Source organism: Telopea speciosissima, chromosome 1 (genome assembly GCF_018873765.1).
Source record: "Telopea speciosissima isolate NSW1024214 ecotype Mountain lineage chromosome 1, Tspe_v1, whole genome shotgun sequence".
NCBI classification, from domain to species: Eukaryota; Viridiplantae; Streptophyta; class Magnoliopsida; order Proteales; family Proteaceae; genus Telopea; species Telopea speciosissima.
In genome coordinates, this window is record NC_057916.1 from 30866346 (window position 1) to 30889705 (window position 23360).

Consider the following 23360-nt stretch of genomic DNA (forward strand, 5'->3'; position numbering starts at 1 on the left):
TTTCTTTTCCTACCAATTTTTTTTTCTTCTTTTCTTTAATTATTCTATAGCGGAATAGACTATGTTGTCTATGTAGATATAATTATTCAATTCCTGTTACATGTGTATTAAGATTTACTGAGGCTATTAGAGAAGCAGCTTCGTTCCTTGACTTCTTTGCTCAGTCAAGCTTCCTTGTTTCCTTAGTGTAGTTTCGGTCCATAGTTGCTAACACAGTTCCTTGGTGTAGTCTATATCCATAGCTGATGCAACTCTGTACCACATCTTTCCCTTTGTAGACAGCTAAGTGATTCTTTAATCGCTCTATGGGATTTTCTCCATTTGTAGAATAGCTAAGGTTAGTTGAGTTATTTCACTGACCTTCAACTAATTAAGCTATTTCGTAACCAAAATCTCACTTTCTTTGACTAAGTTATTCAATAACTGCTCCGTGGTCTTGACTCTGCTAATTAAAATGATTTACTGCACAATTACCCCCATGAATTCTTAGCAGAATTACTTAAGAAGAGACCTAGTGCACTTGTACAATACAATAGGTCTTCAATGCCGCAAGTACTTGCAAAAGATCGAAAGCAATTCCCAAACCAGCCAGCTTCAAATCCTCATCACATAGTGTGCAAAGATAGATGCATGTATCAACCGATTTCCCTCACTAGCATAGGGAGAGCCCCAATTAACCAGACTTAATTGCAATCAAATTTCCATTATAAAGCCTCGGTGCCAACCACTTCATTCCTTGTTAAGTTCGTGATGCTTTCAGCTACTGGACTCTCACCAGTCACCATCTAGGGTGTAGTACTCCGCTGCTTCGCCTAGCATCACGACGCTTTCCCACTATAAGCCCCAGTACTGGCATTATTCACGGTAGAGCCAATTTCACCATCTTCTTTATACACCCATCTACCTCAACAATTGCAGTCTCCAACTCTTGAAGCTCATCACCTTCAAAGCTACACAATGGATAGCCTCAATTAAGCTCCTCACAAGCAGGTTCTAAATGGGGATGGAAGTGAAGGAATGGATGGTCTTTTGAGGTCCATCAATTTGAGAATCAAGAGTGACAAACTGGTGCTATTCTCACTCCCAAATAATTTCCATAGTTTAAAAGTCACACAAAACCCATCAAAGTAAGAGTGCTAAGCCGTAAATCTATCCTTTTTCAATCTATCAGAAGTAATTTGGAAGTTTAAGAACAATTCTAACCATTAATTATACTCTATGGTCAGAATTTTGGAAAAGGAAATCTTAGTTTTTCTCAGCACACACTCTCTCTCTCTTCGTTGTAAGAGCAAAGTGGTGTGTGACTCTGATGTATCATTTGTACGTTCAGCCAGAGGTGCCCAGAGAATGCTTGATTTCTCTGCCAACTTAGCCCAAATCCAGCCCACCGCTCGCGGCCCATCGCTAAATTTGAATCCACCCACCCCAAAGACTTTGGGTTCAGTCTGAGCGAAATTCTGGTCAAGCCCATATTTAGTTTACTCCCTGGCCCGGGCCCCGGGCACCGGCCAATGCAAAAAATCTTCAATCTGATCAGTCCTACTGACTCGAACTCCAGTCTATTCCGTGGCAAGGCAGTGCTGATGCCAATCCACCAACGAGTTGATTTGGCAAATTCATAAGTTTGGCACAGCCCAACTTACAAATACATCCCAGGAAATGATTAAATAGTCGGTAGATCACTTGATAGACCCTGAACTAGAAATGACAAGTTGTAGTGGAGATGGTTTTTTAAACAGTGTACACATCTCATTAAACACTATTCCCAGAGGTCCATATTTAGGGCTATTTACAAGCCCAAAGCAGAGCATAGAAATGAATGTGTGAGCCCGTCTAAGTTTTTTGACATGTAATGGTCAGGCAGGCCCATCTTAAAATTGACGACGGTGACCTTGAAAGAAACAAGAGAAATTGCAAGGGAGAAAAAGGTGAAGACGGCCGATGGATAATGTGGGTACCAATGGAAAGAGGCAAAGAGGGCCTGAGTGAAGATAATAAATATGAGACGCAGCAGGATCTGATGAATGCTGAACTGTACAAAAGTGAGGAAGATGATCATTGATTGATTCTACAATGTACACCATGGCATATCTTCGACAATACTGCAAGTATTGTTGAAAAAAAGATTTCATTAAACATTGTTGCATTCAAATCAGAAGCAAGGAGGGATGCCCAAGGAACATAGCTCAACGTTGAATGTAAGAGTAATCCACAGACCTCATGGAGTAATAGAAAAGTAGAACCCATATGGTCAGAGACCTCTAGTATTGCTACTCAAGAGTAGGAAGTCAATACTAATTTCATTTTCTCAGGATACTCTGGCATGAAATCTTGCTGCATGCCTGTAGCCTGACTGACCCAGAACACTCAAAAAATTTCAGCACAAAACTTGAATGGGATTGAAGTCCAAGCAAGAGCTCTCCAGGATCTGAATTCTGAATTGAGGATAAAAGACCTTTATCCATATCTGCTCATTTTCTGAATTTGATTCCAAGATTTTGGTACCAAGTGCACCCAACTTGATTCGTATTAGAAATCCAGGGCATGATACCAGAAACACCAACAGAGTGGCCTTTCACAGCACTGCTCTCCTTGATTAATTGGGGTTTTCAGTAAAGGAAATGCCACATCAGAATCCACATCAGCAAAATCTCCAGAGGATCAACAACCTCCTCCAGATCACTCACCTACTGCTCACACTGCTACTCATGGTCCCCACATTCTAGAAGGATCATTTAACGGAGAGCACTCCATCTCATTCCTTGAAGAGCACTCTTGTAACTAATTATATTCCTTCATTCTTTGTCTTTACATACACTGTACAGCTTTATAAATAGTGAAATATACCCTAGCTCATCTTATCTGAGAAAGCTAAACCAATTCATCGTCTTCTCTGTTTTCTTTTATTCTTTATTCAGCTGCCAAACCCTAATATAAGCTCCAAGTTCAGCTAGATTGACATCCAGATATTCTACATCAGTTTTCCAATGCCATTAGCTATCTATTAATGGATAAAATTAGGGGAATAAACTTTACCCCTATAAATTTATATGTAACAAGAGCCTACAGAGATAGTGCAAATGATACCAAGGTCTCTTGTCCCTCAAGATACTTGTATTTATCCAACATGACATATGACAATGGCTCAACTAGTCATTCCATTTCATATTAGAAGATATTGAACAGAATAATACTCGAAATAGAATTTAGACAAATTATGTACAAACATGTACCTGAGTTTTGATGCCTCGCATGGCATGAGGTTAATTAGGGGGCTTTAACAGAGAATCAATTCTGAAAGCTTGTTTTGTGATTAGTAACAGAGCTTTGAGATGGATCCCTTCGAAGAAAACTGGAGAAATGAATAGACTGAAGAAATCAGGTGGTATGCACAGGTTTTACCTTCCAATATGGAGCCAAATGTATATATGCTAACATAAGCTGAAGAAATGCTAGTTTAATAACTTTAAGATGATTGGAAATTAGATAATGGCTTTCCAGTGCATCATACTAAACTCCCTAAAAGTGACAAAGATGCACATGCTAAAGCCACTACCCTTCTGTCAGAAACCATTGGATAGAAACCAACATCATACAGATACACATTATCTCTTCAGCAATGCTTCAATGGAAATATGTTGACATTAGGGTTTAAAGTGGCTTCTGGAACTTTCCATGAACCCAAACTCTTCGCATCTGCTTCCCATTTTGCCGATTCACAGATTTGATGCAACAGTATTCAAGTTCAAGCTGCAAACATACAAACTAATTACCATGAACAGTACTCAAGAAGGAAAACTAGTACAAATCATTTTGACATCCGATCTCCATGTATTAGCAACTAAATTTTGTAACATCAACTTTACTGCAATTTTTGTAGCTGATAACAGAGGAAATCTCAATTTAAAATACTTTACTGCACCAGCCCAAGGGCATGGGGGGGGGGGGGGCATAGTTCTGGTCCTGACTCCTGATTCAGTCTTACAATTTATTTCTGGAAAGAGATTCAGGTCCCTTTCTTTTGTCTTCTTTTTTGATGAGAGAAGTTCTCCGAAACATAAAGCTTCCTCAAAGAGAAGATAAAGAGGACTCCAGAAAGCTAGCTGTTTAGACCATTAAGTTTGCATCATACACAATGAAGTGCATGAGACGCATAACTTATGTAGTGAGTTACTCTTCATATAGGTTCTCACAGAACCATGAACTATAAAAACCACTTCCTTTTCATTCTCCAAATTTCTTAAAATCCTCATTAAATTTGCTTTTAGGGTTTGAGATATATAACATTTGAAGGTTTCTCTCTAAGATCTTGGATGCTTTGGATCCATCAGCTCACAACTCAAGGCGTTGCCTAGGCGTCCAGGCGCCTTGATTGCCTTGGTCACCTAGGTGGGCACCTTGGACGCCTTGTTAGTTTTAACTTGCGTCTAGGCCCATCCAACACCTTGGGTCGCCTAGTCGCCGTGGCAACTATGCTCACAACATAGGTCCCCCCAATCCGCCCCCCGTTTGTGAGTGTTTATCGAAATTGAGATCCACAAGTGTATCACTTTCAGATATAAACTAGTGAGCACCTACCATTGTTTTTCAATATGTAAGTCACCTAAAAGGTAAATCTTACTGAGACATTTTCTTGCTTTCCAACCTTTTCTTTTCCAACATGAAGATTGAGTTGCATTTTTCTCATTCTTTAATTTAAAAAAATAGACAAAGAAGGAAGCATGAGGTTCCTGCCTGAAGTCATGGTCCAGGGTTTTACTTCACATCTGCCTTTTAAAACACCGAGTTAGAAAGTAGAGTGCAACCACTAAACACTTTTCATGTCAATATTAAAAGATGAGATCATTAGTACCACAATGAAGCCTGCACCTACAAAGAGGTCCCTCACGGTATCCAAACAGAAGAAACTAGAAAGAGTGCCATCAGAACGCATGTACTCTCTGAACCCCACTCTCTGTTCCAGCGGAAATCGAAGCATAGTCATGTCATAAAGGCCTGAGGTTCAGGTAACCAAGTTTTCTTTTCAATTGAAATATAATAAACAGAAACTGGAAGAAGAAATTTATTCATTAAAGGGTTAAAATCTACAATCACTATTAACAAATAAATATTCTGCACCATTACGGTATACTAGTACTACTACTATTGGTTCAGGTTTTACCATAATCCCTAAATAAGAGCAGTCCACCAGGCTTTAAAACAGAAATGCATTCTTCCAGGGCTGTTGGCATCTTTTGGAACGGCAAGGAAGATAATGTGAATATCTAAAAATTAAATTTAAAAAGCAAAAAGTTAGACAATACATTCTAATCCATATTTTGCTAGATACATCATTGATAAGAAACAGAAATCTATGATCCAAGTCCATATTCAGATCAATATCCACAAAAAACTGGCTTACACCTTATGTTGTTTTTATCTATTCCTCATCTCCTCTGTCAATCAATCATCCAATTGAGTAAAATAAGCAAGTAGATTAATCAGAAAAGGAACCACAAGATATATTCAGCATTTCAGTTGACCTAAATGTCAAGCCATACAAGTAAACATATAAATGCAATGCATGTAATGAAATTGATTTGAACAGTAGTACATATACCAAGGTAACAAAATCCAATACACCAATGCAACAATGATCTTTGTTGGAGGATAACTTGTTCAACTCCATTCCTTCACTCTTATTTCCATCTGGGACATAACCAACAGAAGAGAATAAATTCATGCTGTCTTTTAGGGCCACGGTAGTTCTCGCAAACCCAAGAACTATAAAAGAACGAAAAACCATTTGGAATTCAGAAAAGAATTGTTCCAGTAAAGATTATAACTTCCAACCTGATAAGAAATCACGATGCTTTTGCAGAGAATCTCTTCGGCAAGAATCGCAAACCAACCACTTTGGAAATCCATTTCGAGAAAAATCACAAACAAATGGATGGAATCTATCCTTGATTAAGATTCCATCAGCTGCATCTATCATCTCCTTAGCCCTATCAAGAGCCTCCTTACTGCAATCACAAGCATAAACAGCACTGCTCTGCTTTCCACTAAATAAGAACCAAAATCATGTCAAGATATCTATCCAAAAAAAAAAAGGGCAAGGAAAAATAATAAAAACACTAAGATAAACATGTGCACAAAAGATCTGATATGAACCTAAAGTAGAAACCAAGAATCAAACACACAAAATAATTATGAGAAGAAATATGTTGCCTTCTGCATTATGAATTTTTTTGTCCCTTAATGCAGTGCTAATCTTAAAACAGTGAGGTCCAGTAGGAGATCAGCTTGGACAGGATTGCAGGGACAAGGACAAAACCTGATTTAGGAGAAATCAATAACTCAAAGAGAATAATTCAGATTGGTCTGAAATTCAAATCAATAGCTTCGTTTATCAGGTAGAATAAAATTGTACGTATGATCCAGATCTGATGGCTGGATCTCAAGAACTAGAAAAAGACAGAATTCGAAGCAGGAAATTGAGATTCAGAAACTGAAAAAAAATAGGGAAAATTACTGGATTAGCTAACATTGGGTTTTGGTTTACAAAGTTAACCACCCAATGTTTATGTCAACGGAACTAGTCAAATCGAGTTTGAGTATTACAGAAATAGCTAAAACAGTACCCCACCCTCATCCACATGTATATTTTGACATTTTTGTCCTTTTCATCTTCCTCCCCTCGATCACCCCATCACCGCCAACTTCACCCCTTCACTTCCTTGGAGGTTGGTAGGTCGGAGCAACACCACCAAACGTATGATTCCCTCTGCCATCAGCGTCTTCGCAACGCCTTCGCTGGCCAAATTAGCATTTTGTCGGCCAGTGAGTGTCGTACTATGGCAGGGCCTAGGATTTGGCGGCATTGTCCACCATCTTTGCGCCAGTGGCTGTGCAACCTCTACCCAGGTTCTGATTTTCCCAAAAAAAATTCATGGTTTTTTGGGATTCTGAGAAAGAGACCAGGAGCAAGAGCAATGTGAGGAAGCAGGGTCGGGTTGGAGTGGGAGTTGCAGGAAGTAGAGGTGGGGGTATATTGGTTCCATTGTAGCAGTGGGGTGATTTGGAGAAACACCGCTGCAATTCTGGCGAGCCATCCCTTCCCTCTGTTTTGTGTACTTTTACTTTCATTAATGGAAAGAGAGTGTGACCCATACTCCAATGCAATTCGACGAGTGGCCCACAACGCACTCACCACCGTTTCACCCACCGACCCATACTCTATCCCCCATTATCCCATCATCCCAACACCCCTTCCATGTGCCCTCATCTTCCTCACACCCTTGCTCATACCCCAGCTATCTCAAGCCTATTAACCCACTGCCCACCACTATTCTGGTTTGCTACATTTGCAAGGAGGAAAGCCTCCAAACTTCCCTTGCATAGACAGCTCATCGCGAGGAGAAGCTCAGGTTTGGATCCGGCTTCGAGGCCAAAACAGAATTGAGTTCTCAGGTGTACTATCTCTGGCTTCAGTTGCTCGTTCTCTTTTTCCAGTGAATTGTTCCTATCTAGTGAAGCTTCAAGCTATATCTTGGGCAAGCTGTGGGTCGTCATCTCGATTGAAGAGGTTGGGCGGAGGAGGTGCGGATGCAGGGGTGAGGGCCGTGAGGCGCAAGGGTTCAGCATAGCAGGTACGGTGGGGTTGCAAGGGAGAAGGAGAGGTGGTGATGGCGATGGTGGAGGTGGTGTTGGGTGGTTGAAGTAATTAGGGGTAAAATAGTAAAAAAACATACATAGTTGAGGGAAAACCATTGTTTTGGATAATTTTGTAAATCCAAACTCAAAAGTATATATTTTTGTTAACTGAAACAATGAGTGGCTAATTTTGTAAGAACAAACCTAATTGTGTCTAATCCTGTAATTTCCCCAAAAAAATACTGGATTAATATCAGGATTAGAACCAGAACAGTGACCTGAAATCAGATTTTGAAAATCAAAAACAGAATACAGAGTTTTTGAAGAAGTTGACTTCAAGTAGAAAATTTTAAAATTCGAATAGAACGTTTGAAAACAGAACTTGATAAGAATGGTAGAACTAGTATGTGCAGGATAGAAAAGAACTTCAGAAACATAATTGATTTGATGGAAAAAAAAAAGAAAAAAAAAACAAGAATATCTAATCAGGAATCCCACCTGATTTGCAAGGCTGGAATCTCACTAGTACCCCAACCTAGAATCCCACTAGGGTTCACTACTAAATCTCAAAGCAATGAAACACTCTTGATGTTGGTATTCCTGATCCCCAAACCACGAATGACCAGAAAACCAGAACAACCAGTATCGCAGGGCAGGAAAAATACCAGAAATAAAAAATGATTTATAACTCACAGTAGACTAATCTGATGGGAACAAAACTCTGGTCGAACCTACCTACTGATGTGATGAATAACATATCAAATTCAGATCTTCATCCAACAGTTGGATAGGGAGTTATGTCACAGTCACAGAATTAGTAATTTCCAAAATCAGAATTAGAAAGTTAGGGAAAAACAGAATATAAACAATGAACTGAAACCTGGTCAACGACAGCAGTTGAATGACTTGAATCCTTAAAGAAGTCTTGCAGAAAACAGGTTAGATAGCAAAGAAATAGCAGTTTCTAATTTGAGAGAGTGACTGAAAATAGCAACTGTTATTCCCTAGTCCAGTAGCACCTTACGCAGGTCATTGGAGAAGAAGACTTGAGTTGAATCAGTAACAGGAAGCCAGATGCAAATTAGCAACAATAAGGATGAAGACAGAACTCAGAGAATAATGAAAAACTAACAGAAATCAATAGTAAAATAACGTACCAGTAGCAGAGAACAGTGAAAATAGAAACCAAGTTGAGAACAAATAGAAGAAGGGGATATGTTGGTCTCCCACCAACTAGGAGATGGCCTCTCACCAAGGTTTGCTATCTCGCACAGCATGGGTGTCTCTCACACTAACGCACATGCACAATGCACACATTCAATGGCTGTCAAATATGTTGGAGGCTAGGAACTGCCTCCTCCTTTATTTATAAATTGCCTTGTTACAAAAATAGAAACTATCCTTGGCTAATGGAGAGATCTTATAAAATAGAACCCTACTATTCTTAATGGCTAAGGAACAGAAAATAACTGCTTAATCCCGTATAGAACTTAAATCCCTAATATTTGGGATTATAGAATTGGCCCATTACAAAAGTAAACCCAAAAATATGAAGCCCATGGCCCATACAACCCATTGGACACTCAAAATTACACATATTAGTCCATTTTTAGCCCAATTTAATGGCCTGGTTTGCTGCTGCCTCTTCATGTTCTTTTGAACTACATCAACTCTCCCCATCTTGAAAAAAAATTCGTCCACGAGTTTGGTAGTGATGGCATATCATATTTGCATGATTATCCTTCAATCATAGGTAGAATGCAACAACCGTTGATATTGTCCCGTCATCATAACGGCTACGCTATCCCTCCATAGCTCTGATACCAAATAATGTAGAGCCAAGTCCCAAATACGGTTTGACTGGAGGTCTGGAACATAACTCCTTCAATATAAATCATATTTAAGCAGTCTTGGATTTGTTGGAAAACTAGTTTTGTGCTCTACCTAATAGAAAAAGTCTCATGTAAAAATAAAATCATTTGATCAGTCAAACTTCTAGAGAACAAGAACATTTCTCTAAATCGAGACCAGTTTAATTACTTACTGATAAGATTATATTTTCTAAGAACAGTATTTACCAAATGTGAGACTAGGTATACCTGGACAATAACCAATTCCAAGAACAGTATAAACCAAATGTATGTTTTGATTGTTTCACACTTCCAATAGCTTGCTTCTTCAGTTCTGCTGTCTTCTAGTTCTATGTTGATTTTTGATGACTTGATGTGACTTAATGTTGATTTTTTATGACTTGATGTGGCTTAATGTTGATTTTTTATGACTTGATGCGGCTTAATGTTGATTTTTGATGATATACATATTGTAGCATACTAAATAATGTTAGAAAAGAGGGGAAATACAAAATAACACTTGGGCGCCTTGGTCACCTAGCCAACGCCTAGGCGGGCACCTTGTCGCCTAAGCGCTTAAGCACCCTTCCACCGTCTTGATCACTATGATCCATGGTCATCCAAGCAAAACATTTGTCAACACCATGGGTATGACAACACACCATAGGTCCTCCTCATACTCACCAAACTTCAGCGGTACAGAACATCGTTGGTTGACCTCCAAAGTATTGTTGTTTAGAAGTGAGACCTTCTATGGTTATGGGTGTGCCTGTCTTTAACTTTCCTTCAATGACAAAAGATTGGGAGACAATGTTACACAACTCCCACTGTCCACTATAACCTGAGATGTCAATGGTCCACTAGTCATCAAAGTGTAAAAAACGTAATGGCGACGTCGTCATCATCATCCTCATTAGTGTCGTAATCCTCTCCCTCAAGGGCTGCATTAACAGATGTTAACAGCCCAATCACCATATACTTGGGGTTCACACTTGCATTTCGGGGTTGGATACAATGGCTGCAATGACTGAATTTGTTTTACGATGTTGCTCCATATTGGACATTCTGTCAGGCAACTGTCATATCATCTCAAAAGAGGAGATTAATTTCCAAAGCCTGGTTTGGGGTGCTGGAACTCCCCTCCACCATGACTCTGATACCAAATAGTTGGTATCCTAATCGGCTTAATCGCTAAACCATGACTGACCAGGAAACCAACACAACCAGAATCTCAGGGTAGGAGAAATACCAGAAAAAAAAGAATGATTTATAATTCACAGTAGACTAATCTGATGGGAACAAAACTCTGGTCAAAACTACCTCCTCATGAGATGAATAACATATCAAAATCAAGTCTTCATCCAAAGGCTGGATAGGGAGTTGTCACAGCCACAGTATTAATAGGTACCAAAATCAGAATTAGAAAGTTAGGGAAAACAGAACATAAAATGTGGACTGAAACCTGGTCTATGACAGCAAATTGAATCATTAAAGAAGTCTTGCAGAAAACAGGGTAGATAGCAAAGAATAGCATTTCTAATTTGAGAGAGTGACTGAAAATAGCAATTGTTATTCTCTGGTCCAGTAGCACCTTGCGCAGGTCATTGGAGAAGAAGACTTGAGTTGAATCAGTAACAAGAAGGTCAGATGCAAATTGGCAACACTAAGGACGAAGACAGAACTCAGAAAATAATGAAAAACAAACAGAAATCAATAGTAAAATAACTTACCAGTATCAGTCTAGCAGAGATCAATGAAAAATAGAAACTAAGTTGAGAGCAAATAGAAGAAGAAGAAAGGGAAGGAAGAAGGGGATATGTTGGACTTCCACCAACTAGGAGATGGCCTCTCACCAATCTCCACCTTGGCCTCTCACCAAGGTTTGCTGTCTCTCACAGCATGGGTGTCTCTCATAGTCACACACATGCACAAAGTGTTAGAGTTGTTAGAATATCTTGTATAAGGGTAGTTCTGTCATTGTCTAGTTAAAAGACATGATCAAGTTGTATTTTTCTTGTTCTTGTTTTATTTCCTTTTACCTCCCTAGGGAGGCCTGTGTAATTTAGAAGAGTTTATTAATGAAGTAATATGTGTGTTGAGAATCTCTCAACATACACCTGATTCTCTCCCAACTCTTCTTCTCTTCTTCCCTTCTTCCCTTCTCCTTCCTCGCTGTTAACTCCTTAATCTTCCATTAGAATCGATCCATTGAAGCTTTAACTTGGTATCAGAGCTAGCATCTCTGGTTTGAGAGTCGGCTCAGCTTAGTGGTTGTCTTCTCTCTTTGGAACCCTATAAATGTAAAGGGGGTTCCATTAGAGGCTGTATGTGTGAGATACTATACTTCCTACAATCTTGGGAGTAGTATTCTTCAAACCAAGTCCATATGGAGGGAGTTTTAGGAGCTGTTGAAGTGTTTTGAAGCTTTGGAAGATGCTTGCCTAGCTACCGCCAGCCTGTGAAGCATTTGCCTTGGTTCTCCTTCTTCTCTCCATCTCTTGGAGTGAGACCTAGTGCTTTTGAATCGCCTAGGGAAGCTGTCTCAGACCCCTAACCTCTTGGTTGTTGAGAGGAAGGGTATTTAGCTCCCAACTGTTGTGAAGCATTGGAAGCAAACTCTGTTTTTCCACCAGCAGTGGGCTATTTCAAGTTCGATTTTGCCTTTGGCAGATTGGTTTGCCTTGGAACTTGACTCATTCAAGTCGTATGGGAGTGTTGTTTTGAAGCCCTACGAGCTTGTTCTTGAAGGTGGAAGATTGAAAGACTGCTGCTGCCTTTTTTGCTACTGTACAGGTATTAGCAGCTCTGTTTCTGCTTGTTTGACCTTTTTTTTTTAAGATTGCTGCATTGGATGCTTGTTTGTTGCTGAGAATGGAATGTGTGCATCTTGGTACACTTGTTGGGTGTTATGAACTGAAGTTCCTTGGCTGTTAGAAGGATTTGGTCTGAGTTATGCTTGTTTTTTGCTCTCTGTATGCCTGCTGTTTTCTAGGCTTGGTCTCAGCCTAGTGATTTGGTTGATTGAGCACTATTTGTGTATTGGTTTGCCTCCTTTATTTGGGTTGAGTATACTCTCCACTTGAGCAAAAACACTGTGTTGATTGTTGAAGTGTTTGCCTATTATGTCTACTGTGTCTGGACAAGATTCTGAAGTCAGTGGACCTACTACAGCTGGCAGCCTGAGTAGTGGGATCCCAACCATGGCTTCCTTTGATAACCCCAACACCCAAATCTCTATTGTGAAGTTGGATAATACCAACGACTTGGATTGGTCCCAGTCTATGAAGTTGTCCCTACGCAGTAGGGGAAAGTTGGGATACATTACTGGGTCTATCACAGCTCCTGCTACAACTAATCCAGGCTATCTAAAGTGGGAGACTGAGAACTCCACTGTTATGACTTGGTTGATATTCTCCATGAAACCTGAGATAGGTAGGAGGTTTATGAGTAAGGAGACTGTGAAAGATATCTGGGACAGTGTCTCCAAAGTTTTTGACAGAGTTGGAGATACAACAAAGGTGTATCAAATCCTCCAAAAGATCATCCATATGAAATAGGGTGATAGGAGTATATCAGAGTACTACAACTCTGTTATTAGCTTGTGGGAGGAATATAATCACTATAACAACCTCCAGTTGTCCAATTCTGATGATCAGGCAAAGGTCTACAGGAGCCAAGAAAAGGAAAGGATCCTTATTTTGCTTGGTGGTCTTAACCAAGAGTATGAGCCTCTTCGCCTGCAAATCTTAGGCAGATCTCCCTTTCCATCTCTGGATGAAGTGTGCAGCTACTTGCAAAGTGAGGAAACCAGGAGAACCACTATGGATGTTGCACCATCCACAGAGAGATCTGCTCTTGTTTCTAGTTCCCACGGAGACTGGAAAAGTGCGGGGAAAGGCCAAGGGCCACCTCGTGGAGATCACCGTGAGCGATTCAAATGTGATCATTGTGGCAAGCTTGGACACACCAAGGACAGGTGTTGGGATCTACATGGACAGCCCCCTGGTATGCGTGGTGGTTCATTTAGTGCTCGTGGAGGCAAGCGAGGGGGAGCTCGGGCTCACTCTGTGACATCTGAGTCTGACCCACCTGGACCCCAGCCGGCTCCAAATTCCCTCTCACAGGATGATATTGGAACCTTCCGTCGGCTGATGTCTCACCTTGGAGGGTCCGCTACTGGTTCTAACTCTGGAGGATCTACTACTTCTGCCTCAGCTCTGCAGGTCTCATCTGTTCCTTCTACTACACCCACCTGGATCATTGACTCTAGAGCCTCTGATCACATGACTGGTATGTCACAGTACTTTGATTCCTACTCCATTTGCTCTGGCTGGGACAAGGTAAGGGTTGCTGATGGTTCCCTTTCTTCTGTCTCTGGTAAGGATAATGTGCGAGTTACTCCTTCTATTTCCCTTGAGTCTAACCTTCATATTCCTGATTTTGCTACTAACCTATTATCCGTGAGTCATCTCACCAAATCCTAACATTGTCGTATCACTTTCTTTCCTTCCGATTGTGTATTTTAGGATTTGGAGACAAAGAGGGTTATTGGCAGTGGGACTGAGAAAGGAGGACTCTATCTTCTTGAGCCACGATTACCTGCTCAATCTACTGCTGCAGCTTATGTTTGTGGTCGGAGTGACCGTAGTACTTTGGAGTCTATAATACTTTGGCATCACCATTTGGGTCATCCCTATTTTGTTGTTATGAGGAGACAGTTACCCCACTTGTTTACTTCTTTCCCTTCATCTTATGTTTTTCAGTGTGAATCTTGTATTTTTGCTAAACATTGTCGTACTTCTTATCCTTATCGTGGTAATAGATCTACTGCACCTTTTTCTCTTGTTCATACTGATGTTTGGGGGCCTTCCCCTACTACTTCTTTGTCTGGATTTCGTTACTTTGTTTCATTTGTGGATGACTATTCTCGGTCTACTTGGACTGTTTTGTTGAAACAAAAGAGTGATGTTTGTGATGCCTTTAAGGATTTTTATCAACTTATCCGTACTCAGTTTGGTACTCGAATCCAACTTGTTAGGTCTGATAAGGGGGGTGAGTACATGTATGGGGGGCTCCAACAGTTCTTTATTGATAATGGCATCATCCATCAACTGGCTTGTGTTGACACCCCACAGCAAAATGGGGTGGCTGAGTGCAAAAACCGCCATTTGCTGGAAATCACCAGGGGTCTTCTCTTTGGTATGCATGTGCCTAAGACTTTCTGGTCTGATGTACTTCTTACCGCTCCCTTTCTTATTAATCGGATGCCAACTCCTCTCCTTGGCTCCAAGTCCCCCCTGGCTCTTCTTTCTCCTCAATCCTCAATTTTCTCCTTGACTCCAAGAGTCTTTGGTTGTGTCTGTTATGTTCATGTCAACAAATCAGCCCGTACCAAGCTTAATCCCAAAGCTCTCAAGTGCATCTTCTTGGGCTGCTCTGATTCAACCAAAGGGTATAAGTGTTACCATCCTCCTTCCCGAAGGCGACTTCTCTCCAAAGATGTCACCTTCTTTGAGTCTATCCCTTATTTTTCTTCCCCTCAACATTCTGTTCAGGGGGAGAGTACTAGCAGTGAACAGAATGCTGATGTCATTCCCTTTCTATCTCCCTTGCCTACCTCCACTTCCCCATTCCTATTTGATATTAGAAAGTACAAAGAAGTGGATGTTGTTGATGATGCTGATGTTGATGGTGTTGTTGATATTGATGCTAGTAGTGGTGGTGATGCTAGCAGGAAAACAGAATACAAGGGAATAAGATTCAAAGAAGATTGTGTATTCACAAGAGGTGAATGCTTGTTAAAGGGAAAAGGGAAGCAACCATGGTATAAGCAACCCTGCCAAAACCCCTCTTTGGATCCACATCCTCAGTCTCATCCTCCTCAGTCAAGTAATTCCCCTCCTTCTGAATTAGATCTTCCCATTGCTATGAGAAAAGGGAAGAGAGCTTGTACTAACCCCATAGCCCAGTTTGTTTCCTATGACTCCATTTCTCCTATAGGTATTGCTTTCTCCACTGCCCTAGAGTCTTCTTCCATTCCCAAAAATGTCACAGAGGCCTTATCCGATCCAAAATGGATGCAACCAATGACTGAGGAAATGGTGGCTCTAGAGAAGAACAATACTTGGACACTTGTTGATCTTCCCAGGGGGAGAACTCCAGTTGGATGCAGATGGGTCTATACAATCAAGTATAGATCCGATGGTACAGTAGAAAGGTACAAAGCTAGGCTGGTTGCAAAAGGGTATAGTCAGGTGTATGGCATTGACTACCAGGAGACTTTTGCCCCTGTAGCCAAGCATAACTCAATCAGGGTTTTTCTTTCAGTGGCAGCCAATAAAGATTGGCCAATGTACCAATTAGATGTGAAGAATGCATTTCTTTATGGAGATTTAGCAGAAGAAGTGTACATGCAGCCTCCACCTAGTTTTAAGTACCCCTCAGCTGAAGGGAAAGTGTGTCTCTTGAAGAAAGCTCTCTATGGCCTCAAGCAGTCCCCTAAGGCCTGGTTTGAGAGATTTAGACAAGCCATTCTAAAGAATGGGTATTATCAGAGTCAAGCTGACCACACCTTGTTTATCAGGAGGGGTAATGGTATAGTTACAGCCATCATTGTCTACATTGATGACATCGTGGTAATTGGGAATGATGTTGCTGAGATAAACAGATTGAAGTCTTATCTGGCTAAACAGTTTGAGATCAAAGACCTTGGACTCTTGAAATACTTCTTGGGGATTGAAGTATCTAGATCAAGGAAAGGAATCAACATTTGACAAAGGAAATTTGTCTTGGATCTTCTGAAAGAGACAGGGATGGTGGGGTGCAAACCAGCCACTTCCCCCATTGATCCAAATCATAAACTTGGTAATGAATGTGGCTCTTCTCTTATAGATGCAAGTAAGTACCAAAGATTAGTTGGGAAACTAATCTATCTCTCCTTGACTCGACCAGACATCTCCTATGCAGTTGGGGTGGTGAGTCAGTTCATGCATGCTCCCAGGAGTGGACATCTGGATGCAGTGTATCGCATCATTAGATATTTAAAATCCTGTCCTGGAAAAGGTCTTCTATTTGCCACGCATGACCATTTGCAGATTGAAGGCTACATAGATGCTGATTGGGCTGGTTCAGTCTCTGACAAGAGATCCACTTCTGGATACTATATCTTTGTGGGTGGTAATCTAGTTACCTGGAGGAGCAAGAAACAACCAGTTGTAGCTAGATCCAGTGCAGAGGCCGAGTTTAGGGCCATGGCTCATGGAGTGTGTGAGCTTATGTGGCTAAAGAGGCTTCTTCAAGACTTGAGCTTTGAAACTGAAGGGCCAATGAGACTTTATTGTGACAACAAAGCTACCATAAGCATTGCCCATAATCCGGTCCAACATAATCGAACCAAGCATATTGAGGTTGATCGTCACTTCATCAAAGAGAAGCTTGATTCTAGGTGCATTTGTACTCCCTTTGTGAAGACGGGTGATCAAGTAGTAGATATCTTCACCAAGGGGCTCACTCCTAGTCTATTTAGTACCCTATTGTGCAAGCTGGGAATGTATGACATTTATTCTCCAGCTTGAGGGGGAGTGTTAGAGTTGTTAGAATATCTTGTATAAGGGTAGTTCTGTCATTGTCTAGTTAAAAGACATGACCAAGTTGTATTTTTCTTGTTCTTGTTTTATTTCCTTTTACCTCCCTAGGGAAGCCTGTGTAATTTAGAAGAGTTTATTAATGAAGTAATATGTGTGTTGAGAATCTCTCAACATACACCTGATTCTCTCCCAACTCTTCTTCTCTTCTTCCCTTCTCCTTCCTCCTTGTTGTTAACTCCTTAATCTTCCATTAGAATCGATCCATTGAAGCTTTAACTCAAAGGACACATTCAATGGCTGTCAAAATTGTTGAAGGCTAGGAACTGCCTCCTCCTTTATTTATAAATTGCCTTGTTACAAAAATAGAAACTCTCCTTGGCTAATGGAAAGATCTTACAAAATAGGAACTAAATAAAGCTTACAAGGAAATAGAAACTCCAAAATACAGAAACATACTATTCATATGACTAAGGAGCAGAAAATAACTACTGAATCTTGTATAGGACTTATGCCCCTAATATTTGGGCTTATAGAAGGTCCATTACAAAAGTAAATCCAAAAATATGAAGCCCATGGCCCATACAACCCATTGGACACTCAAAATTACACATATTAGTCCTTTTTTTCGTTCCAATTCGATGGCCTGGTATGCTGCTGCCCTTCTTGTTCTTTTGAACTACATTGCTTGACTCCCACAATAGTAAACACATCTAAATCCCATAGATGCAAGCCTGAATCCACAGACCAAAACAAAGAAAAAGCCTTTCATTAATTCATCAAAATTTGCCTTTACATATGTTTAAATAAAACTTTAAAACATACTTAAAATAAGCCAAAAACTCCTCCAGCCAATAGCTTGCTATGGAGGTAGTCTCAACTCAACTCAGTCTTATCCCGACTAAATGGGGTCGGCTACCTGGATCCTTACCTTCCTATCAGCTCTATCCAAAGCCATACTTCGTTATAAGACTTAAGCTATGCATGTCTTTCCTCACCACTTCTCCCAGAGTCCTTTTAGGTCTAGCCCTGGCTCTTTTAGCTCCTTCAATCTGAATCAAATCACTCTTCCTTACTAGAGCATCTAAAGGCCTCTGTTGCACATTGACATTCCACCTCAAATGACTTTCTCGTAGCTTACCATGTATCGGAGCTACTCCCAAAGCATCCCTAATTTGTTCATTCCTTATTTTATCCTTCCTAGTTCTACCACAGATCCATCTCAACATCCTCATCTCAGCTACACTGAGTTTATCTGTATGATGTTTCTTAACTGCCCAACATTCTGCACCATACATCATAGCTGGTCGTATGACTGTCCTATAAAATTTTCTTTTACCTTTTAAAGGAATATGTCGATCACCCAACACTTCGGACACACCTCTCCACTTCATCCATCCTATTATAATTTTCTGTGTAACATCATCCTCCATTTCTCCTTCTTTATTTATGATTGCTATGAAGGTAGTTTGCTGCTACTAAAAACTTTGAATATAATAAGAAAGAAACAATTAAATTAAGGCTGAACTCATTGAGACCTAATCCAACTTAACTAAACACTTTAATAACAATTAAAAATGAAGAATAAGACTCTAACTAGACTAACTAATAAAGTATATCCTGTACTCCTACCTCTTACTAATATTTTAGGCCCCATTACAGTGGCCTACTATAATGAAAACCAATTGGACCAAAGGCTCAACAAATATGTAACCCATCCTAAGGCTTATTTCTACTAAAATAAGCCTTGTTCTATGTTTTAACTGCATCATCCCTGTTCCATAAGATACATGATTTCTGCTACGTAACCAGTTGTTTGTTCTTCTTGCTGATTTATCATGTGCTGTAGAATATGGAGAAATAGCTAAACCATAAAGGACCCCAAGGCTTCTGTAGTAAACAAAACAGGGATAGAGGAATATAATGATATGCAAGAGAGGAAGGTCAAGCAGATATAGTAATTACATCATCCTTTAAGCAATGCAGTACTTTGTATAGGTCCTTAAAGTTATTTACAAAAGTTCAGTAACAGATTGAAGAATTTAACTTGAACAGGGAAAAATACAGACTTGCTTTGCATGATCTGCACCTACGTCTCTCCCATGAGTCGGTTCTGCAGATGTCCCATAACGGAAGATGAAAGTAGCTGTAATGATTTAATACATCAGCAAGAAGATCCATCTCAAAACTTACAGAGTTAGCTTCAAGCCCTTAATTATTCCTTCAAAGGCTTCTTTACAAGAACCTAAGTCTTCACCAGAAATATAGAATATGTGACTGTAAGAGAGAGCAATGGTGAACAAGATCCCATCAACCTACCACCTGCATCATTATTTTTGTACCCATTCAAGTTGGTCCTCAAATAAACCAGTTCCTGATATCCTAATTTTTGCAATTTCATGCTACCTTATCTGATGTAGTCATGATGATGTCATGGGCATTAGGCATTGGATTCTATGTACTCTCCCAATGTCCAACGTCTCTCTCTTTTTGTGGTTCCCTTTCAAATAGTTCTCTTCTCAAGGTGTCTCATCTCCAACGGCTCTATTTCAATGGCGATTTTCCAACAGCTTTATTTCAATGGTGATTTTCCAATGGCGCTTTTTCCCTTCCCCCATATATATGTATCTTTTGGCTTAGAAGGTAGAGTTGACAATTTGTATTTTTGGAATTTGTAGGTGTGCTATGGTAAGCCCCATTGTGAATTTAAGGTCCTCTAGCGGTGAGTGAGTCTCACACTTGGATGAGTGAGTCCCCAAGAGACCGAAAGTTAGCAGTCCTTTCTGACCATCGAGTTAAGTGGTCCTCTCTGACCCTTGTTATCCTATAGTTTTCTTTATTTTATAGTCTATTTTGAATCCTCTCCTTTTGAGGGCAGACCTCGGCACAATGTTAAGGTTGCTCCATTGCGACCTAGTAGTCGCGGGTTCGAGTCGGGAAACAACCTCTCCGTGAAGCAGGGGTTAGGTAGTGTACATTATGACCCTCCCCAGACCCCGCAATGGCGAGAGCCTTGTGCACTGGGTACGCCCTTTTTGAATCCTCCCCCTTTGAGCTACATCATTATCTCTATTCTAGTGGGCGAGTCTTGACGCAACGGTTAAGTTGCACTATTGCAACCATCAAGTTGCGGGTTCGAAACCTGGAAACAGCCTCTTCACAAAGCTGAGGTAAGGCTGCGTACATTTGCCCCTCCCAAACCACCCAAACCCTGCAGTAGCAGCAGCCTCGAGCACTGGGATACTCTTTTTTTCACTATCTCAATTCTCCCAGCACTCTCATCTGTGCAACACCATATTGTCAATCCACTGGGCTTATAACTAGCAAAAACCAAGTTCTATTTTTAGACTTTAAAGACAAGGAATTATAACCATATACATCTACATGAACAGGACAAAAATTTCCAACAATGTATCCAACATGAGGTCTTTGAGTTAGATGAGTTGCTAGACAAAGAAAATTAGAATTAATGCACTCAAAGGAACTTTGTAGCCTACCTGATAATATCCAAATTCCAGGATAGTCCGAAGACCTACGTAACACAGGCAACCGAGACACCTTTCAACTAACAACTATGCCAATATCTGACACCTTCACCTAAGTGCAAGATACCATACCTAAGTTGCATACTTCTTTTTACGCATAGATAACTAACATAGCCACTGACAGCCCCATCGCAGGTTGAAGGAATTAAAAGGGAAAGGAGAATGGAAAAAAGGACTTGGATTCAGGTAGAACATATCTGAGAAGTCATGCTTTTCCAGAAAAAGAAAGAGCTTCGTTAAAGCAAAATGACAGAAGGAGATTTCTATAGTGGGATAACGACCGAATGATTAAAAGGACTCACATAACTAGAATTAAAATTTTAGACCGAATAAATTATCATAGCCTCAATCAGAAGGGTACAGAAACAACAGGATTCCAGGGTTTTTCTCCCCAAATTTCCCATTCAACTAAAACAGGTTTAATATCATTATCTATTCACAATAAAATGCAGCTTATAATCTCAACAGCAATCAATCTAATAAATTTATTAAAAAAAAAAAAAACCAACTACCCAAAAGGAATTAATCAAAAGTAAGGCAAGTCCTAACTTACCGTAAAATGGGCAGAACGGTGCTCCCATTCCCGCACCCCACCTCCAATACCTTTGAATATTCATGAAAGCTAAGTAGTTCTGGGAATTCCTTCAATAAATACCGCCTTTCCTGCACTCCCCAAAATAAAATAAAATAAAAAGGTGAATTTTTGACAAATACCAATGGGATCACTCAACTTAGTTGGGAAGAAAATTGAATTAATTAAGAGAATATACATATATAAACGATAGAAGAGAACTACATTTAAGTGAGAATTGAATCGAAACCTTGAAGAATCTCCCTGAAGAGTGACGATTATGAAAACTCTTCCATGCTTCGGATTGGTTGGCGAGAGACGAAGATGGTGATGAGAGAGGAGTGGAGGATTCGAAAGGGACAAGATGATACCGGAGTGACAAATTCTTCTCTACCTCTTCTCTTACTTCTTCCCACTCGAAATCTTTAGAGAAGTACTTCGTTTCTTCTTCGCTCATTTTATTTTCCCTGAAACTGAAGCAATGTGGAGGAGATGGCACTGACTGAACTTAAGAGAAGGACGACTCATGGTTTGAGGAATCCGTTTCGGATCGGCCGATTCGTATCAAAGTATCTGTAAAAGCCATACTGATTCCTCACCGATCCTAGATCAGTGTATCAGTATGGTCCTATGGACCAAGGATGGAAAAATAATAAAATCCGATTTTTAATGAAAATCAGTCCGGATCAATATCGCATCGGCCCCTCTAATAATTAATAAATGGTGGGAAGATAGGGTTGTCAATCGATCGTTTTGGTTCGATTTCAATTATGCTGAATCTGTTTTAGGCCGATAATAGGTCAAACCGAAACCAAACTGTTAAGCCCAAAGTTGGTTTCAGTTTCAATTGATTTCTATCGCGTGTAAGAACACAGACCGAAATCAAAACAATACAGGTTTTGGTCGGTTTGGGCTGAACTGGTTGGTGCAACCAGTTCGTGCTGAACAGGTCCGGCCGGTTCAAACTAGAAATTGTGTTATATTATTGTTTTCATGGCCCATGGGATGGATCTTGACACATGGGAAGATGACTTGGTAGATTGTCAATTGCATTAATAGCTTAGATTGCACTTGTGCCACGTGGAAAAATGATGATTCGATTTCTACCATTTGATAGTGGAGAAAGTTTTCATCCTCCATATGATTGAAGTAAAAGTACATCCATCTAAGATCATAAATGTTCTACTCTTTTACTATATATGAAGGCGATAATATCCCTCAACTCACTGATGCCTTCTACACACCATTTGAATACCTCGGTCAAGAATTCTCCCTTGACCAAGGGTGAACAAAAATTGCTTTCTTTAATATATAGGAAATGATTTTGATTGTTGAATATCAAATTTCAAGCTCAAATTTAATCACATATCCCCTACCATGTGTTGTCATGTATTATTTCAAAAGTGTTTAATTTGTGGTAGTTTTATTTTGTCACTTGGCTAATTTCTTTTGGATTGAGAAATGACTTGTGAGCAAGGAACCCTGAATTCTTCCCAACGCCCATCAACAAAATTTTAGCCTTATCCAACTTGCCATATTGTAGAATTAGGTGCTTCGTCATAAATTCCATATTAGATGAATTGTCTATAAAAACCGTTCCATGTACTTTAATACTCAACCATGTATTGATCTTCCTTCCCCCCCTCCCCAACCCCTTTCCTTGAATTTTCACTAATCTAAGGTTATGTTTGGCATCCATTCTCGTAATAGATTTTGGATCTAGAACTCATTCTAAATCCCAATATTTCTCTATTTTCTTGTTTCAGAATGTGTTGTAGACCTCTATCAAAAAAAAAAAAAAAAAGTGTTATAGATTTAAAATCTCTTTCAAGAATGCATACCAAATACAACCTAAGTGTTTCCAAAATTATTGTTTTTATTTATTTTATTTTTTTCAACATTTATGAAAGCTCTATTATCCTTCGTGATGATTTGTGTTTAGGCTACAATTAGCCACACTGACAATTTGTCCACTTGTTTTTATACAAACTGATCACAATGTTGATGAAAACACTAGGCCTAAAGGCTAGAAGCTCATCTCTACGGCTTATAATGAGTTCTTTCTCTGATACTTTCATTGAATGTTTTTGGCCAACAAGATATGTTTATGGAGAATGTTTTCCTTCACCATGCAAAGAAGGTTCACCACACCATCCAAGGGTTTACAAAACCCCTA

General features: G+C 39.9%; 2 protein-coding genes across 3 annotated transcripts in view; both read right to left on the reverse strand.

The window, feature by feature from the left end:
- Positions 1-3401: 3401 nt before the first annotated feature.
- On the reverse strand, positions 3402-21695 carry LOC122664849 (tRNA N(3)-methylcytidine methyltransferase METTL6). 2 transcript variants are annotated; one of them, XM_043860884.1, is made up of 8 exons: positions 21435-21695; positions 21167-21276; positions 5833-6044; positions 5600-5688; positions 5162-5264; positions 4853-4995; positions 3597-3750; positions 3402-3557 (listed from the first exon to the last, which is right to left on the reverse strand). In XM_043860884.1, the coding sequence occupies exons 1-7, from the start codon at positions 21639-21641 to the stop codon at positions 3652-3654; spliced, it is 963 nt and encodes a 320-aa protein (XP_043716819.1). In that variant the 5' UTR covers positions 21642-21695; the 3' UTR covers positions 3402-3557; positions 3597-3651. The 2 variants fall into 2 exon arrangements, with proteins under 2 accessions (XP_043716819.1, XP_043716812.1); XM_043860877.1 differs by having other exon boundaries at positions 3402-3539; positions 3579-3750.
- Positions 9896-23360, reverse strand: part of LOC122664841 (protein EIN4-like) — a 32659-nt gene continuing 19194 nt past the window's right edge. Inside the window, exon 3 of the mRNA XM_043860862.1 lies at positions 9896-9924. The gene's annotated coding sequence lies outside the window, so the exon portion shown is untranslated. The remainder of the gene's footprint in view (positions 9925-23360) is intronic.

Bases quoted from the DNA above. Each gene is read 5' to 3' on its own strand.
- LOC122664849 (XM_043860884.1), bottom strand. From the start codon at position 21,641: ATGAGCGAAGAAGAAACGAAGTACTTCTCTAAAGATTTCGAGTGGGAA. The intron at 21,277-21,434 runs GTTTCGATTCAA...TGGGGAGTGCAG, and splicing joins CTTCAGGGAGATTCTTCAAG to GAAAGGCGGTATTTATTGAA. The intron at 5,265-5,599 runs GTATATGTACTA...TTTAATTTTTAG, and splicing joins TATTGGATTTTGTTACCTTG to ATATTCACATTATCTTCCTT.